Below are 15,333 nucleotides of genomic sequence, written 5' to 3'. Positions count from 1 at the left end.
AATCCTTCAGTTAAGATATAGTGTCTATCTGTTTTTTTCTGGTGTAAGTATTGTAGATTGCCTAGGTAGTTTGTTGCATCATGATGCTTTAAATGTTGTATATGGTTTCTTGGTGCTTTTATGTTAAAATTGTATCTTTTGTCCTAACTTTGAATTTGTGAGAAGTTTTTACATCTGTTCTAAATAATACAAAATGTTTACAATTTCTTAATGTCCTAAATATTTTTAAGTAATGTATAGTCTCTGTTCTGTAGGTGTTTGTTATATTCTGTAATTACTGTAACACCTTAAGCATAATTACTTTCTGATGATGAGAAACCAACTTAAAGTAAAAATGTATCTCAAGATGACTGCTGTGGGTATTAAAACTTTTATTGCAATAAAGTAGAGAACAACGTTTCGACCTTCTTAGGTCTTCTTCATCTTAACAAAAATAGAGAGTTTGCAACTGTTTGTGTACTGTGTTATCTGTTTAAACTCCATTATGCCAGTTACAAGCTCTCTCTTTGATAACCTGAAGATGACCTAAGAAGGTCAAAACATCATTCTATACTTTATTGTAATAAAAGTTTTAATACCCACAGCAGTCATCTTGAGATACAAATTTAACCACTGTCAGATTTCTCAATTATGATTGTGATTTTATTTAACTAATCCTTGATATTTTTATCACATGTTTTAGTGGTCTATTTTTATATAACTGTAGAAGAGTGCTCTGGAAGTAATAGTGTCAGTAGTGAATGCAGTAGCAAGAGATGCTCATGCCCTACGACTCCTCTTTCTACACCTGTACACATGTGTGGCGAAAGCCAAGTGCCTGTCGGACCTCTCACTAAACCTAGGACGTGTGAAACACGGTCCGAGTCTTGTGAAGATGAAGAAAAGGACGATCTCCCTCCACAGTTACAGAAACTTTTAGTAGCTGCACTGGCAGAGTTAGAAAATCGCTCTGCAACAGCATCACCATCCAGTGATCCAAGTTGTTGATCAGAAAAATGTAAAGAAAATTATGGTTGTCATATTAGGCTTTGGTGGTTGATAACCAGTGATGAAAAAACTATGTTTAATTTGAAATATCTGTTGAGGAAAATTCAAAGACTTGCCATCACGAGAATATTGAGACAATAGTGAAAATAAACATTGTGTTTCATATGTTTTGGATTGTGCATAATCCATCTTCAGTGATTTTCTGTAATAATAATTAAGGTAAGTTTAATGTAACAATTTAAACTGGAAAATGGAATAAAATATATTATAAAAAGGGAAGAAAAAAATCTAACAAGAAGAACAAAAAACCAAAGAGAATTCAACATTTAGAACAGTTTCAGTTGATAGATGTTTGTGCTGTTAGAAGTAGGCTTATACAAGTCAGTTAGCAGTGTTACTTTAATTAATAATTCCCTGTCAGGTTTGATGAATTTTGAAATTATCCAAAGTTGTTTGGTGTTTAGTGGTCTCATTTATGAAAATATGTGGGAGAAAAGCAGATTTTACAGTGGAGACATCTTAGAGTTTGCAGTTATGCTCAGCAAGATATCATTTAGTCATTCCAATGTTAGTAGTTCTATGGTTACCACAATAGTACCTGCATACAACCTATGAAAACTTGGAAAATACTGGTTTATTTACCAGATTTTCCTGTATTTAGAATTATCCAAATTGATATGGTGGCTGTTCTCTTTTGTGATTATGAACAATGGATGTGTATGGATTTCTTAGTGGAGATCTGGTTTTGGAGGAGTGACCTAAGAATTCATGGCCATGCACAACAAGATATCACTTCTAAGTTCAAGCAGTGTTAAATTAAGTTATTAATCAGAAAAATACTTCTGATTGACAATTAGAGGTATCTGATGTTTCTCACTCTGCCAAGTGCTATTTATTGTAACTTTTAATTGTTTAGTGTTTTTTGTTCAGCTGTTACTAAGTCCTTGTTCTTCAGCTATGTTTTTTAGTTATATATCATATTATTATATAAAATATACTCTCTGAAGTTTAAAGATGCCCATCTGTCACACTAATATCTTGGCTATTGTGGTACAGATTGACACCCAATTTGCATGAAGTGAGGGTGCTTTCTGTTGCAACAAGCAAGTTTGTTGTTTTAAAATTCTTCCAGCTGCATATATATGTGTGTGTATATACATATACACACAAAACACATGATGTACTACTTTGGACATATAATTAAATTTGAGGGTACGTTATTAGAGATAGTTATGAGTAATAAAATTGAATCAGATGTATGTGTCAGTGGCACATCAAGAGTTGATCAAAAGTGGAGGGGCCCAAACAGCAGGGTGCAAAGGGGACCCACAAGCAAGCACATATGAGGTGGGAGTCTTGGAGGGAGTATTGGCTTTGCCAGCCTTCCCTCTTCTCTGTTCAGCATATGTTTGCATTTGGCTAGAGGAATTAGGTTACCTAATGAATGCAAACCAAAGATGGGCATATCGAGTCTACAAATACATAAAATGGATATTTACGCATAACTTTGCTTTTGTTGCTGGAGGGGGGGCAGGCCCTCTATATTTATTACTGTGTCTGCTCCCATGCTTGGTATTGCAGGTGCATAAAAAACATAGTCAATGGCCGAAATTCTCCATTACATTTAGTTGTCAAGGAGACTTATTGAGACAACATCTCCAAATTTTGTCCAATAGGAACCCTCAGTTACAATAGCACATGTAAATTTTTAAAATGTCCAAGTTAAAGTAAGCTTCTTCAGCTGAGCAGGTTAACAAGATCAAAACCAGGACGATGGTCCAAAGAGAAGACCCCACCCCAAATTTTGCAACAAAATATACTGTCTTTACCATCACCATTAATAATTTGCAGGGTCATACATTTCATCAAGTAGGACTGTGTATTTGAGAATCACTTCCTTCCAATGTTTCAGTCAATAAAGATTTATCAAAAAGAACATTCAAACATAACGTAAAAATATACAGGAATGAAAATGTTAACCAAGGAATTTTTAAAGATGCTGAGATAATATATATAAAAGATGTTATTTTCATGAAATACTAGAAATAAGATGGTCATTCTTCAAATATATACTGTTACTGGATTATAATCAATATATATCAATATAGTTTTGAGAAGAAATATTGAATTGTTATTTGTCGTTACATTATGGGCATTTGGCTCGTTTGCTTATATTCTTCAATTTTTTTCTTGATTAAATAAACATCCAGATTAATAGTTTTTGCATCATATTGTTGAAGATGGATTGTGTTTAATCTGAAATGTCCAAAACAAAATTTTCTCTTATCTCAATATTCTTGTTGGTTAATAGAGATTTAGGCTTACCATTAAGAGTTGTTGCTAGCTCTCTAGTCCATAAGAAGTATGTTACTGTAATTCACCAACACATACCAATTAATCTAAAAATATGTTGATTTTCAGGTACTTGAAATAAATACTTATATGTTATTTGTTCAACTGTTTTGTAGCTGTTTTAATTTTTGTCTTCCGGGAACTGTTTCGTCACAAGCTGAAATTTACTTATTTTCCAGTAAAATAGATTAAGGTGTTTTAGGAAAGGAATGTGTGTCTGATTATTGAACAAGATTACTGGGAATGTTAATATGCTCAGGCTGTGTCTGGACTGTTTATGTTAAACTGTTAGTGGAAGGACTGCAAATACTAGGGTTACAACCCCCATCTATTCTTTGTTTTTGGTCATCACTCAGTTTGAATGGTGGAAGATATTTTGTTATTTTTGTGTCAGAGAGAAAATGGTTCTTAGAAAGGTCTGCCAAGTTTCCACCACATAACTTCCTCATTAAATGGTTGTTAGAAAGGTCTGCTAAGTTTCCACCACATAACTTCCTCAGTAACATTCGATTGCTATTTAAAGCCTTTGTTGCGTGCGATGAAACTTACAAAGTGACCCTGGTGTAGCTTTGTGTAAAATTAAAACCAAAGTCACAGACAGATTTAATTTGAAAGTCTTGAGTTGTTAGTGTATTAATTTTGTTTTCTTGTTGCTTATAATGGCAAGTATTCTATATGTAATTATCCATTGCAAAGCTCTGATTTTGTGATAATGCAAATAAAAATAAGATTTCTGTGAGATTTAATTTTTATCTTTCTCGTTATTGAAAACATATTCTTAGCAAAATATTGTTATTGTATCTGAAGGTGGACCTCAGAATGTTTGTTTGACATGTTGTCAGTTAAGATACTGTTTTTGTCTGATATTGTAATTTAAAGTTGACCTCTGAATATTTGCTTTAATGTTTCTATGAGTTGAAATACCATTATTGTTTAATATTGTGGACCTCTGAATATTTGTTTTTAACGTTTCTGTCAGTTGAAATACCATTATTGTTTAATATTGTGGACCTCTGAATATTTGTTTTTAATGTTTGTATCAGTTGATATTTCTTTTGAATATTTCTTTTTAATGTTTCTATCAGTTGAAATACCATTATTGTTTAATATTGTGGACCTCTGAATATTTCTTTTTAATGTTTCTATCAGTTGAAATACCATTATTGTTTAATATTGTGGACCTCTGAATTTTTCTTTTTAATGTTTCTATCAGTTGAAATGCCATTATTGTTTAATATTGTGGACCTCTGAATATTTGTTTTTAATGTTTGTATCAGTTGAAATACCATTATTGTTTAATATTGTGGACCTCTGAATATTTGTTTTTAATGTTTGTATCAGTTGAAATACCATTATTGTTTAATATTGTGGGCCTTTGAATATTTGTTTTTAATGTTTGTATCAGTTGAAATACCATTATTGTTTAATATTGTGGACCTCTGAATATTTCTTTTTAATGTTTGTATCAGTTGAAATACCATTATTGTTTAATATTGTGGACCTCTGAATATTTCCTTTTAATGTTTGTATCAGTTGAAATACCATTATTGTTTAATATTGTGGACCTTTGAATATTTGTTTTTAATGTTTTTCCCTTTTTTTTAAATGTATTTTTGGTTTATTTCAATCCAATAAAATGGAAATCCTGTGTACAAAAAACATTATGCACATAAGAAAATACATGACATATTTTTCAGGACCAATTTTTTTGAAATAATTCATAAGAGGATATTTGATATACTTGCATATTACTTTTTAGAAGTGTTTTGGATTTAAATGGATGCAGTATACTTGTTTGTTTGAAAATCTTTGCTAGACTTCCATTTCACAAAATTCACCTCACAATAGAAAACCAGTTAGAGAACATTTATTTCATTATGCAAATGACAGTTTCTTTATCGGGTATGGTTTAGAAAGGTTAATTGTTTATACCAGATGAATTTTATAGGGTCGTTTACATGCTTTGAATTGAATCTCAAAAAAATGTTTGCTATTTTTGTTTTGTTTTGAATAATTTTAATTTAAAGAACTCTTTCTTCAGTGTTTGGAATAAATATTGTTTTTCTAACTTCAATTTCTTCTTACTGTCTTGGTTGTAGATGTATATGTAATCATGCTTGTATTAAAGAAGTTTAATACATGGATTAATGGTTATAATGAATTTAATATTTCTTCTATCTTGTTTTAATAAAAGTTCTTACTGGCCTGTTAACTTTACTATATACATTTTCATTTTGTTTGTTTAAATACAGGTATTTTTGGTGGTTATGGTGTTGTCAGATATTAAATAAAGGTATTTTTGGTGGTTATGGTGTTGTCAGATATTAAATAAAGGTATTTTTGGTGGTTATGGTGTTGTCAGATATTAGATTCTACAACTGTGATGTAATTGGTTTAATGTTGTTGTTTTTTATAATATTGATGTTGTCTAAGGGACTTTCAAATGAGAATGGAGTTTCTTATACTTTATAATATTGATGTTGTCTAAGGGACTTTCAAATGAGAATGGAGTTTCTTATACTTTATAATATTGATGTTGTCTAAGGGACTTTCAAATGAGAATGGAGTTTCTTATACTTTATAATATTGATGTTGTCTAAGGGACTTTCAATTGAGAATGGAGTTTCTTATAATTTATAATATTGATGTTGTCTAAGGGACTTTCAAATGAGAATGGAGTTTCTTATACTTTATAATATTGATGTTATCTAAGGGACTTTCAAATGAGAATGGAGTTTCTTATACTTTATAATATTGATGTTGTCTAAGGGACTTTCAAATGAGAATGGAGTTTCTTATACTTTATAATATTGATGTTGTCTAAGGGACTTTCAAATGAGAATGGAGTTTCTTATACTTTCTGGAAAAATTAAATATTGTGATATTTCTTGTGGCATTTTGTGTATTTCTTTGTTTATATGTATCACTTTATTAAGATGTAAGAATTGGTTGTTTCATTGTATTTCATAATCTTTAACACAAACTTAAGACTTTATATTCACAAGCGACATTTGAAGCTCGAGGTGTAGGCATTCGACTCTGAACTCTAAACCTAAAAATATTTAAACCTGAATACCGTTTGCTGCGGTCTGCATTCAGAGTTAAATTTGCACTATAATTCAGACTGTGTTAAGTTTGAGGGCATGACGTACGTAGTTGGTTTCTAACTAAAACTGCTTGCTTGTCTGTCTGTCTGTCTTAATAACAATAATCCATGCTTCTGTTCAGTAACATTCTAACAGGTATTTAAGAAAGTACATTCCATTAAAATAGTTCATTAATTTTGCCGAATTTCTGCAAGTCTATCTACGCTAACCGTATTTAATTATTAACTGATTGACTAAAAGAAAGACAGCTAGTCAGCACTACCCTCCGCAAGCTCTTGATCCACTCTTTGCCAACGAAATGTGAAATTGAGCGTCACATTATAACGCACCAACGGCTGAAAGCGCGACATATTCGGTGAGGGAATTTGAACTCGTGAGGCCGCGTTAAGCCTAAATGGCCATATATAACGTGATTTATAATAAATACTTATTGGAAGAGCATTTTTATTTATGTTCTGTTTTTGTGTTTTTTCAAGTTACTTTTTGCATGAAATGCTGCATACTAACCATTCTGTACGCTCAATGAAATAGTAATTTTACAGGTTTTGTCTTAAATTAAACTGGCATAAAACTATCATAATTAATATTTAAAACTGTAAAGATTTTAATCCGTGATGACGAAAAAACCCACTTGTAGAGATAATTATATATGTAAAAAACGGTTGGTATGGGTAGAGTAAGCTCCTCTACATAGATTTTGTTATGAAATAGTACATATTCAAATTTAACGTTTTTATGGCGCATTTAATTATCAAGAAATGGAAGTTGACGGCCATGTTGGTATCTGTATGTTTATTGTTGAGGTGTTACAAACCCATATGTTCAGTATCTTTAAAAATGTAGGAAGTGTTTTAACTATACCTTATATGGGTTTGAAAGAAAAAAAACATTAATTAATTAATTAATTAAGCCAGTGCTGCAAACTGAGCTATCTGTGCTGTATCTACCTAGAGCAGTGGTTCTTAACCTTTTTCAGTGTTTGCACCCCTTTCAAATCAGTAATCATTTCTCGCACCCCCTGGAGAAATATAAAGCATACTCTTATGTAAAAATATAGATTTGCTTTAATTATTCATGGGCATTCTCGCACCCCTTGGGAATCATCTTCGCACCCCTAGGTTGCAAGAAGAACCCTGACCTAGAGGGTCAAACCCAAAATGCGGCTAAATAGTTAACATGCCGGATTATGATTTTGGGATTTATGCCTTGTTACTGAAAAAGTAATGTTCGCACTACGCTCTTTGAGGGTTGTGCGTGCATTAAAGAGTGACAAACAAATCCCACTAGCTGCCTTCCCTCCAAGTCCATCACTCACAGTTAGCTATGTTTCCTCTGATAGTCCTCGTCCAACTTTGTTCGAAATTGAACAATAAACCTCCAGTAGCACAGCGGTTTGTCTGTGGACTCACACCGCTAGAAACAGGGTTTCGATACCCGTGGTAAGTAGAGCACAAATAGCTCTTTGTGTTGCTTTGTGCTTAATTACGAACAGTAAATTAATAAACAACAGCGTAAGACGAAGGCTGATTTGTGAACAGTTTTAACGTGCATATTTTAGGTACTAGAGATATTTTACATAATTTTACCCTTTTTTATTTGTTTCTTTGTTCTAAACTTAATCCATATTGTCAACGGAAGAAATTCAATGTACTTACGAAACTGAGCCTTGGTCTAATTCTCCAAGCTCATGTGACCTACATAACTAAATGTAAAGATCTGTTGCCAACTGAGAAGAATTATAAAATAGCGTTTCTCAAAATGCTGGTCACGTTCCACAGTCATCGATTTCCATATTTGTCCTTCAGTGAAACGTCATTTAACTTCTTCGAGCAGGCGGACAAACATTGGATGGAGGAAATTCTAGGGATGGCTGGAGGGCGTGGCATCGAGAAATCACAATAAAATCCCTCGTCTTTGCCGTTGTACGGCTTAACGCCAGTACAACTGACGGACGATCTCGAAGCTAAAGGAAACGATGACGAATTAAACCAAAAACTCACACTTCTTTCCGCCAAAATATATTTTAATATAATACTTGCTTCTGCTGGTATTCAACTAACCCTCACGCGGTCTCGGGTTACCGGGCAACTTCATAAGGTCATTATTAAATATAAATTGGAAAGACAACGATGACAAAATTCACAACTACAACCTTTCTCAGTCGGTCAGTATTTGTTATAACGGCGTTCACTGTCCTGACGTCCGTATCAGACAGTAAAAACTGGCCGCGGTCACCTGCTTCCAGTTACGGAAATTGGACCAGGTTACGCAGATCCTTACTTCATCGAAACGTTCGTGCTGTAACAGAAGGGGACATTCGCCTAGTGGGGGGACATACGGCATGCCAGGGAAACGTAGAAATCTACCACTTTGGTCAGTGGGGATCCATCTGTGACGACGAATGGGACAAGAGGGAAGCAGACATCGTCTGTCGTCTCCTCGGGTACCCAGGAGCTGATAGGCCAACCACAGATTCCTTGTACGGCCGTTCACGATGTAAGTATATTAAATAACAACGAACGATCAATGTTTTCCATCAAATTATTATCTTCTATTTTAGAAATGTCTAAGAAAATGTGTCTTAACTGGAATTTTTGGAAGTGTGGCTAATTTAGAAGGTTCGACGAGCTTCATTTGCCTACTTGAGTTTATGTTGGGACTTCTGATGCATAATTTTATGCATCAAATTTCATAGGCTTAGCTACTGCATGTTTACTATATTAGACTGGTATTATTTGAAATAGATTTTAACAGTAATCAATTTTAGTTACTTAACACTATTTTTTGTTTTGTTTACCAAAATTGTAACAGTGAAAGCTTCCAGCAGGTGGCGTAGTTGAATACTCCACTGAAAAAGATCCAAAGGTAATCATTTTGAATCTTTTGTGTGTGTGTTTTTTAATAGCAAATCCACATCGGGTTATCTTCTGAGTCCACCGAGGGGAATCGAACTCCTAATTTTAGCGTTGTAAATCCGTAGATTTATCGCTGTACCAGCAGGTGACATCAAATCTTTTGAGGAAATAAGAATGAAACAACACAGACGGGAGTTTCAGTTTTATTTCAAGAAGACCTTTATTTTAAATCTCAATTGTAATATGGTAAAAAAATAATATCAAGAGGAGGGGGGATAATCGAACGCCCAAAATTTCAGAGTTTTAACTCCTGGATCTTTCTGCCAATTCATCAAAGGGACCGAAAGAACGGGGTGGTAAAACAAACACCTAACTTATCGTAACACATGTACGCGAACGAATGAACACTGAACATCTAATGTTATAACATTACTACAAGAAGAATGGACCAGTTAGTTATACAGATGTTTAATATTCACGTTATTATGCACTAACCAATCATGTAATGCTGTAGAATGACATTGTATTAATGTTAAAAGGCTTAAGAACTACGAAGGGCACGTGTGATTCATAAGTGTTCAACGTGTACTTTCAAGTTGATGTAATGATGTTATTTCTCACAAGAATTAACCTGTCTACAATAGTCATGAATATCTAACTAATTATCTTATTCTTCCTCCTGGGCCCAGCATGGCCAAGTGTGTTAAGGCGTTCGACTCCTAATCTGAGGGTCGCATGTTCGAATCTCGGTCATACCAAACATGCTCGCCCTTTCAGCCGTGGAGGCGTTATAATGTCACGGTTAATTCCGCTATTCGTTGGTAAAAGAGTAGCCCAAAAGTTGGCGGTGGGTGGTGATGACTAGCTGCTAAATTAGAGACGGCTAGCACAGAGAGTCCTCGAGTAGCTTTGTGTAAAATTCAAAACAAACAAACAAACAAACAATCTTCCTCCTGTATTTCTAGGAAATCAAAATTTAGATTTCGTTTATTTCAAACCTACGCTTTATTTTAAAGCAGTTGAAGTGACCAAAAGGGAAATTAGCACAAGAACAGTCCGTTTCTCACTTACTTTTTGTCAAGTTATCCCGATATACCATTTCCATAATAAAGTCAGTGAAGTTTCTCTTTAGAACTAAGTTCGAGACTTGTTTTACAAGACTCTAACGCGAATATGTTGCCAGTAGACACTTTTACTTGTTTGTTTGTTTGTTGAATTTCGCTCAAAGCTACACGAGAGATATCTGCTCTAGCCATCCATAATTTAGCAGTGATAGACTGGAGAAAAGAACTAGCCAACATTGCACACTGCCAACTGTTGAGTTAATCTTTTTGCTAATGAATAATGAGATTGACCGTAACATCAAAACGCCTGACACCTAAAGCGGCGAGAAGGTTCGGTGATGAAATTCTAGCCCTCGACCTACCGAGTCGAGTGCCTAATTAGGTATTTAAACATATTTATCATGAATAAAATGTGACAAATTTTGTGTTTATTAGGTAATGACGGGTAAAATGACTTCAAATATATACAGTTTTGTTCACGTTTTCTTAAAAAAAGAAACAATGAAATTGCTTATAGCAAAATCCGCTATGTTTTTAATGTTGTATTGTTTTTAGTGCCGGTTTAATACTTGTGCTATTAGTTCAATAGCCTATAATTCTAAGCCTACGTTCAACCCATATTTGTAACAAGAAACGTCATATCATTAGCACTACGTGCGATATAACACGTTCTTCGTTGCACGAGGTATTACAATAGAAATATAAATTATTAACTTCACATACATATTGTTGTCCAATACTCAAAAAAGTGTCAATTCCGTCATACCATCTAGTAAACAATAAAACAATTTATATATTTGCATTCTTACGTTTTAATCTTCATCTGTGAAAATGATTTAATTCTAAAGCTTTCGCACGTGCAGGTTTTAAAATATATATATACAGTAAAACCTGTATAAGCCGGAAATATCAACATTTTGCAGCATTATCTTCAGATATCTCTTATAAAAGGCCCTCTATATGTCGGAACCTGCGTAACATAGACGGAAAACTATCTTTCACCTACCTCATTGGGCCTGGCATGGCCTAGCGCGTTAAGGCGTGCGCTTCGTAATTTGAGGGTCACGGGTTCGCGCCCGAGTCGCGCCAAACATGCTCGCCCTCCAAGGCGAGGAGGCGTTATAATGTGACGGTCAATCCCACTTTTCGTTGGTAAAAGAGTAGCCCAAGAGTTGGCGGTGGGTGGTGATAACTAGCTGCCTTCCCTCTGGTCTTACACTGCTAAATTAGGGACGGCTAGCACAGATAGCCCTCGAGTAGCTTTGTGCGAAATTCCAAAACAAACAAACAAACAAACACCTACCTCATCTATCAACAAGTAGATTAGATCCTGAGTAAGGTGGAAAATGTTTTGATTAAATATTGATTTCTTATTTAATTAATAATCTCTTTAAATATTAATAAATTATTGTTTATTTAATAATTTGTTTAAATATTAACACATTCTCGGACATTTTGCTACAGTTGGTATTGGTTAAATATATTCTGTTCTTTTTCTACCGTCATTATTCCAGAGGTCGCTATTCGAAAGAGCGATTGACTGTACTTTTGGTCACATTTGGTGATGGAAAACTAGAGAAACTATGGGTAATAGATAAAAGTGAAAATTCGCGTTGTTTCAAAAATTTGAGGAAGAATCAACTTCCAAGGAATTTTTGAATAAATTAAACAAAAGAATGGAACAAGAAAATGGGAATATTCTACTTTTTCTAGATAATGCAACTTGTCAACCAAAAGTTAAACTTTCAAATGTTCGTTTAGTTTTTCTACCTTCATGTACAACTTCAGTTCTACAGCCACTAGATAATGGAATTATACAATATATAAAATTGAAATACAGAAAACTGATGCTTCAGCATATTATTGTAAACATGGACGACTGTAAGAGAGCATCTAAAATGACCATGAAAATTGATGTGTTAGATGCAATTGCACTTTAAGTCATTCAATCAAATGTGTAAAAGATGAATGGGTAGTGCTTTTAAAATTGTGGATTTCTTGATAATGTCGAAGATTGTGGAGAAGTTATTTGTTGTGACGATTCTTATGAAATCCAACCTCTGATTGAGAAGATTGATACAGATGATTCAGTGAACGTGGAAAGTTTTGTGAACGTTGACAAGAATGTTTTAATAGAAACTGATGAAACTGATTTAAAGTCTATAATAGAATCGTAAGATGGTGACAGTGTGAGAGATTCAGAAGATGAACAAAATAGTAAAGATAGTGAGGAAATAGAAATTCATACTTCATCGCAAGTGTTAAGTTTTATTAACACTATCAAATTGTATGCACAAATGAAGGGAGAAAATGAACTTCATGAAAAGGTTGTAGAATTGATGTTCTCTTTTAACCGCATGAGAAAGCCCATTAAAAAAAAAAGCAGTTAAAATTGGACACTTTCTTTAAATAAATTTTATTAAGCTTTTGTGTATCTATGTATATTTTGAATGTCTATTTTATTCTTATTCTAATAAATATAGCATAAACAGTATAATAATTCACAAACGTCTTACTTCCCTTGAGCCAAGCAAGTATAATGTTCCACTCAAAAATATATATATAATTAAAGAAATACATGTTTACTGTCTAAGCCGGGAATTTTACTCGGTCCCGTGCGATTACGCCTTAGACAGATTTTACTGTATTTCACATTCATTGTCAAGTTTCTTTTAAGCTACAGTAATGTGTAGATTAACTAGCATATTAACTTCACGACAAGTTGATAATTTTAGCCACGGAAAAACGGCTAATAGAATGGCTCTGAGTTTTTTTGGTTTTTTTAAAGTACAAACTTTTAACTGATAGCTACACCTCTTGGCCGATTTGAGATCTAATTACAGCAGTGGCTGTTGATGATTCTCTCTTGTTTTTGAGGGTGAGTAATTGTAGCTAGAATACCCCTGTCATTCTAAATTAGATTTCCCCACCATCAACATCTTAGCGACTTAACAGTAAACCTCTGGACTCTAAAAGCTAAAAATTGAGTTTCAACACCCTTTGTGAAAACAGTACAGATAGCCCATTGTGTAGCTTTGGGCTTAATTATAAACAAAAACGAAATGATACTACGAATCAATTTGTATGTACTTAAGAAACACTGCTCATTAGATCTCACTACTTTCCGTTTTTTATTATATCAAAATAATAAAAAAGTAAAAATCAAACACAGTCAATATTTATGCCCTGGTGGCATGCACATCACAAGGTCACATGACTGTAGATGTACTTAACCTTGGTAATGTTGGTTTATCACCTCCTCTCTCTTGTCAGAGATTTATTGATACTTTAGGCCATATGGTGAGGAAACATTTCTAATATTGTTGCTGTGTTATTTACCTACAGGCTAACGCAAGATTCTTTAGTGGCGCAGCGATAATCCTAACATGTCCGTTCCAAACGATACACGAGTACAAACAGTACTATTATCTGCTAACCTGAAAGATTGATTGTACGAGCGTTATCTTAGACATTCACACATAGATGAGATCTTATGTTAACAAATTTGGTGTTTTCAGAACTTCATATTAGTCTCTTAGGATTTAAGATGTAAATAAATGTTTAACTTTTACCATTATACAGTCATTTAAGGTGTGCTACATCTGAACTTGAAGTGTTCCTTTGTTAAATTTCAATGAAGGTCATCAGACGATTATCTGCAATAGTCGTCCCTAATTTTGAAACTAAAGAGTTAAGGAAAGGTAGCTAGCGACATCAATTATTGTCAGATTTTAGGTTACTCGTTACCAAAGAATAGTGGAATTGACCGTAACATTATAACGCCCTGCTGCTGAAAGAACAAGCGGTTATGCCACCCGGAGATTAAGAGTCGAGCCATGCCAGATCCCATTTGATATTTAAGTTAAGCTTTGCTTTGTATCAGGTCATCTCTCAAGTAATGTCCAATTTTAGGTTCGTAAAAAGAGAAAGGATTTCAAACGCTTTTAATGTTATTTAATCAATAACGTATGTTCCATTATTATTATTAATTACTTCCTGCCAATGATTCACAAGCTTCTGAATGCCACTCCTATAAAATTCTTGGGGTTTGGAGGAAAAAAATGTGAAGAGGGTAGTTTTGATATCTTCATGTGTTCCAAGCTCTTTTCCATCAAGATAATTCTGCAAACTTCGGAATAGATGATAATCAGATGGAGCAAAGTCTGGAGAATAAGGAGGATGTGGAAGTTTTTCCTAGTCTAGTTCTTCAATCTTTGTAGATGTGATTTTTTCATTATCCTGGTGTAACACAACACCTTTACGACTGATCAAAGCAGGTCTCTTTTCTTTCAATGCAACATTCAAGCACTCAAACTGTTGACAATAGAAGTCTGATGTAATCGTTACATTTAATGGCAGCAACTTAAAGTGGATCACACCAACAATATCCCACCAAACGCTTAACAAGACTTTCCTAGGATGGAAGTCCATTTTTGCTTATTCTTTAGCCAGTTCATCTGCACTGTGCCATTGTCTGCAGTGCTTAACATTCTTATAAAATATCCATTTTTTCATCTCCATTTACTAGCCTGTTCAAAAAAGGTGAGTTACGTTCACAAGAGTGCAGAGAAGTGCAAATGTCCACTCTTGCTCTAAGATTGGCTTCTGTCAAATTATGGAGGACCTATTTTCCAAGTTTTGACACCTTTTCAAGCTGTTTCAGATGTCGGTGAACTGTTGAATGGGTTGAATTAAGCTTCTGTGCTAGTTATTCAATTGTTACAGCACAATCTTCATCAAGTGCAGCCAGCAGTAAGTCATAATTAAACACAATAGGACGACCTGAACGTGACGCATCACTTAAACTGTAGTCACCTGATCTGAGCCTCGACATTTTCTTTCATTGAGAGACTCCACACCATAAACACCTTGAATGTTTCGTGTAGTTTCTGCTGCACTATTGCCTTTTTTAAACTCATAAAGCATCATATGTCTAACGTGCTCCTCAGACACTTTCATCTTCATAAG

At 34.0% G+C, this 15,333-nt stretch overlaps 1 protein-coding gene, 1 long non-coding RNA gene and 1 pseudogene across 3 annotated transcripts in view; all 3 read left to right on the top strand.

The window, feature by feature from the left end:
- The window catches only part of LOC143257395 (coiled-coil domain-containing protein 149-like), a 30,400-nt gene extending 29,237 nt beyond the window's left edge, over window positions 1-1,163 (top strand). Inside the window, exon 12 of the mRNA XM_076515987.1 lies at window positions 707-1,163. Within this exon, the coding sequence (XP_076372102.1) occupies window positions 707-987 (281 nt within the window). The 3' untranslated portion in view covers window positions 988-1,163. The remainder of the gene's footprint in view (window positions 1-706) is intronic.
- Window positions 1,164-4,616: 3,453 nt separating this feature from the next.
- Window positions 4,617-5,919, top strand: LOC143257396 (uncharacterized). Its single transcript, XR_013031835.1, has 2 exons — window positions 4,617-5,632; window positions 5,674-5,919. It is a non-coding gene; the product is annotated as an uncharacterized LOC143257396 (long non-coding RNA).
- A 2,465-nt stretch (window positions 5,920-8,384) lies between these two features.
- Window positions 8,385-15,333, top strand: part of LOC143257394 (lysyl oxidase homolog 2-like) — a 33,228-nt pseudogene continuing 26,279 nt past the window's right edge. The window contains exon 1 of the transcript XR_013031834.1: window positions 8,385-8,942. The product of XR_013031834.1 is annotated as a lysyl oxidase homolog 2-like (transcript). The remainder of the gene's footprint in view (window positions 8,943-15,333) is intronic.

This window comes from Tachypleus tridentatus, chromosome 7 (assembly GCF_004210375.1).
Source record: "Tachypleus tridentatus isolate NWPU-2018 chromosome 7, ASM421037v1, whole genome shotgun sequence".
In the NCBI taxonomy this organism is placed as follows: domain Eukaryota; kingdom Metazoa; phylum Arthropoda; class Merostomata; order Xiphosura; family Limulidae; genus Tachypleus; species Tachypleus tridentatus.
The sequence above is the reverse complement of the archived record's forward strand: the minus strand, read 5'-3'. Positions and strand labels throughout refer to the sequence as shown.